The following is a 4,160-nucleotide window of genomic DNA, read 5'->3' as shown; positions in this document are numbered from 1 at the left end:
TCTGGATGCACAAGAAAAGGAGGTGGCAGAACTCCAAAGGCTGGAGGTTGAAGAAAAACAATGACTGGCGCAGTCTGAATCAGAGAAACTAGCCAGACAACAAGCAACACAGGACAAAAAGAAAACTTGCACGTCTTAGAAGAAGTGACAAGGCCGAATGCAGCACGAGCTCCACTAAAGGTATATGATGAGGTGAAACAAATCCGTTAGGCGTTAGTCTACTTCTGCTTTGGCAGAAGTGCTTGTTTCCACATCCGCACATTCCAGGCGCAATCCAAACAACACAACAGGTAGGCCATGATTATTTTTAATAAACTGGTTTCTTCAACACTGCCCGCCTGGAATGCGCGGGTGTGGAAACGAGCATGCCCGCAAATGCGGAAGTGAACTAACGCCGCCCGCAGCTCGCTGTGTAGGCGGACAAAAGAATCGCTCCCGCCGGACGAAGTGGATGTGGCCCCAGCATGAGTCAACCGAGAATTGCCGGTATTTTGTTTGCTAACAAAAATTACAAAGTAGTTAAGAAAAAACGGATGACACTGCGCCCCTGAGGTTGGAGAGGAAAGACATTTTTGGTGAGGTGCTAAGTTGCTCTTTATATATATACAGTGAGTTGTCAGCGTGCTGGCATGGCTAAAAGAGTCAAAGAATCTGAAAATGTCAGCGAATAAACAGACGAATATTCTAGACAGAGGAAAGCAGTTGTTTAGACGAAGTCCCATGGAGGAAATACTGGGATGAATTTCAGCTTTTGATTTCTACTTTCTATCATTAGCCTGTTGTATCAGCTTCTCAGCTTTTTATATATAATTAAAAAAAAGTATCACTGGCCAGACTGAAAGCTTTATAATAATGAGTCAACTGAGAATTATTTTGTTTGCTTACAAAAATTACAAAGTGGTTAACAAAGAGTCAATCACCCCGAACACATGGAGGGGCGTGAGTAATTGAAAGAAGAAAAGTAATTTTTAAGTACTGAGGAATTTTTACAAGGCACACTGGACTGTATTTCATGTGTTCTGAAAGAATTATTAGCACTTTTTTGTTTATCCTTACAGGATGTTTTCGGTATTGGCGTCCTGCTGTGCATATGTTTTACTGTTAAAGTTTACTGTTAAAGAATCACTTCACCTTTAAAATAATTTTTGTCCTATCAGTTACTCTCCCTATGATCAGTTGAACACAAGGAGAATTTTTGTTTTTGTCACATTCGTTTAAGGTGATTAAGAAAATTCAGAATGAATGGCAGTGACAGGGACTGATTTTGCCCAACGGGGAGAGCAGATGTCATTCCCCTCCAGAGGCTGCTTTTCTGAAACAGCACCTCAGTGGAAGCTGGTCTCAGGGCTGCGTCCCTATTGGCTGCCACTCACAATTCCTGATGCGCCATACCTGATGGGATTCAGCTGGTCTCGCTCCACCAGACGGCTTAAAAGGCAGTGTGGCACAGCAACTCCTGCAGATCGCTGTATGGCTCCTCTTGGGGTGTTGTTTTACATTATGCCTCGCAAAAAGAAACCAGCAGACTGAAGAAGAGCCAAAGCCTCCCAAAACTGGTGCACAGAAGAAAGAGACAAAATCATTTAAATGATGATCAACTAGTGTGATTATATGAAGCTCTGCAGTGTTTGTAGACTTTTAACCTCACAGAATGTTTTTCTTTTTAGATGCTGCAGCAGCGCGCAGACCTCCGGCTCATCCCTCCACAGCGGTCATGGTCAAAGACGCATGCTGGACTCGGGTAAAGGTGTTTCCTCCCAAGCAATTCAGAGTTACATCATGCAGACATACCCCTCAGTGGACCCGGTCCGGCTGAAGCACTTGGTGTGCAACAGCCTAAAGAAAGGCCTTGAAAATGGCACTTTGGTGAGGCCTGCCAACTCCACCGTCCCTGCAGGAGCCACTGGGAAGTTTAGGGTAAGCTGTCATATCTGTTGCTACTTCCAGAGGGGTGTAACTTCTACTTAAATATCTGCTTTTTATCTTTCATGTCTTTCAGCTAGGCCCTGAAGCCAACAAGTCCAAATCAGAGGACACTTACCCAAATGTGAAGAAGGCCCCAAAAGCTGCCAAAGAAAAACAAGAACCCAAGAAAGGAGGTATAGTTTCAATGCCAGAGATCAGTCTGCAGTGACAAGCTTGGGAAGTGTGTTGAAAGAAATCTTGTAAAATCTTAAAAGGTGCTGTGAAGATAAAGGAAGAAGCTGTGAGTGAACAGACGACTTCATCTAAGGTGAGTGGTCTTCATCAGCGTTTCCTCTCATTTATCTATGATGCCTGTTTTATCCAGAGTCATTGGACTGGAGCGCATAGCAGACAACATGAAGCAGAAGGGGGTAAAAGTCCTCTTTCGGACCGACCAGGTCTCAGCCCACAATCCAACTCAGGGGTTTCTTCCTGCTTTCCTACTCTTTTTTTTTTTTCTGGGAATAGATCAGATTAATGAATTTGTCTCAACTGTGCTTAAAAATTTGTGTGGCTTGTCTGTCTTTTAGGACTTGAGTTCTACCAAATCAGAAGATGAAACTGTTCCCGTTTCAAAAGTTCCAGCGAAGAAGCCGAAGCCTAAAAAGGCTGCTGACAAAGCTGCAGACAAACCGTCTGCTTCAGAGAAGAAGAAAGTGCCAGAGAAGAAGGCTGCTGAGGGAGTGACGCCGCTGCCGCCAAAGCACCTGGGAGACGAAAGAAGACAAGAAAATTAAAATGACAAAGTTTTTCTACTTTCATAATGTGAAGTCTGTTTCTGATTTCTTTAGATGTATGAAGTCATGCAGGTGTTTGTAAAAACTGAATGTTGGATCAGGCAGAAAACTGTCTTGCTTCAAGCACATTTTAAAATAAACCGTCCCATTGTACTTTCACAGAAAAACACCCAACAGTCCCACATGATCAATCAGGAGGAGGAATGATCCCTAAAGTGTGCTGTTCAGGGTCATTTGTAACTTGAAGCAGCTATAATACTTCCACTATTTTGAAAACCTGTAGCAATTTATCACTGAGCCTCAAAAGTGAACAAAGACGTGAATGAGAAGTATCCGGGCTGACTAACAGGCAGCTTAAGTAGATGACATAGAGAATTTCACTGAATGTTAAAGATGGCCTCAGCCGTGTTGAAGGAAGCTTGAAGTTTCTGCTGTTGTGGATCTCTGACCTTCAATCCCAAAAATCATACATGAGATCTACTTTAACAACCTCAGAATGCAGTAACAAAAACATTATCTGCTTTCAGCAGAATCCACAAATTCTATAATTTCAATACTTCATGCAATCATGCAAAATTAACTTTTTGTATGCTTTAACCTTGTTATGTAGTTATTTACTCACAGTGGCGGGGCAAGGGTCCTTGGGGACTCCAAGCAAGAAAGTCATTGGGCCCGAAATGTGAAGTAGGGCTGGGTTAAACGATTATTTTTGTAATCGATTAATCTAGGAAATAGTTCGTCGATGCATCGATTAATCTAACGATTCATTTTTAAATCCGTTGCGGAGCTCCTCTCCGCCTTCATGGTTATGCGGCGGGTCCCTGTGCGCTCCGCGCACCGCGTCTGCGCCCAGGAGCAGAGATCCGGAGCTCTCCCGTCAGCCTCCGTGGGGCAGCTCCACTCGGCCCCTGGAAGCCGCGGCCTGCTTCACGTGCCTCCGTGGAGCAAGCCGCGGCGCGGCAGCTCCGGATCTCCGCTCCCGGGCGGAGACACGCTCCGTGCCGGCCGCGGAGACGCGCTCCGTGCCGGCCGCGGAGTACGCGCGGGTACCCGCCGCATAACCACGGAGGCGCGTGAAGCAGGCCTCGGCTGCTGGAGCTCTCCCGTCGCCGCCGTGGAGCAGCTCCGGGCCGTTTACCCAATCGGCCCCAACTCGGCCCCTGGAAGTCAGGCACCAAGGCGCCGTGACAGCCGAGGCTGAATCAAAGTGCTTCTCTGCTGGGGAGAGGAGCTAAAACGTTCCCATCCGAGCTAATTGTGGCTAAGTTAGCGAAAACTGTCAGCTGACTCACCTGAAGACGGTAGACGAGTTGACTTTATAATAACACTGGCGATGGATGAAAAAATATAGCCCAAAAGAGCGATTTTGCAGAGATTATGTCCTGCACTGAAGTTCCCCTGCCGTGGCCCCCGCTAAGTGCGGCTAAATCGGTTGGCTCTAAATAATTGCTGCTACTC

General features: G+C 46.0%; 1 protein-coding gene across 1 annotated transcript; it reads left to right on the top strand.

The window, feature by feature from the left end:
- The first annotated feature begins 453 nt into the window (after positions 1–453).
- LOC115381286 (protein B4-like) lies at positions 454–2,702 on the top strand. The gene is made up of 5 exons (XM_030082571.1): positions 454–486; positions 1,668–1,917; positions 2,000–2,099; positions 2,181–2,233; positions 2,496–2,702. The coding sequence occupies exons 2-5, from the start codon at positions 1,729–1,731 to the stop codon at positions 2,700–2,702; spliced, it is 549 nt and encodes a 182-aa protein (XP_029938431.1). The 5' UTR covers positions 454–486; positions 1,668–1,728.
- The last annotated feature ends 1,458 nt before the right edge of the window (positions 2,703–4,160 follow it).

Source organism: Salarias fasciatus, chromosome 23, assembly GCF_902148845.1.
Source record: "Salarias fasciatus chromosome 23, fSalaFa1.1, whole genome shotgun sequence".
NCBI classification, from domain to species: Eukaryota; Metazoa; Chordata; class Actinopteri; order Blenniiformes; family Blenniidae; genus Salarias; species Salarias fasciatus.
Note: the sequence above shows the minus strand (reverse complement) of the source record. Positions and strands in the feature narration are given on the sequence as shown.

Coding starts and splice junctions, on each gene's coding strand:
- LOC115381286 (XM_030082571.1), top strand. CDS start 1,729: ATGCTGGACTCGGGTAAAGGTGTTTCCTCCCAAGCAATTCAGAGTTAC. Junction 1,918..1,999: donor GAGCCACTGGGAAGTTTAGG/GTAAGCTGTCAT, acceptor CATGTCTTTCAG/CTAGGCCCTGAAGCCAACAA. Junction 2,234..2,495: donor AACAGACGACTTCATCTAAG/GTGAGTGGTCTT, acceptor TCTGTCTTTTAG/GACTTGAGTTCTACCAAATC.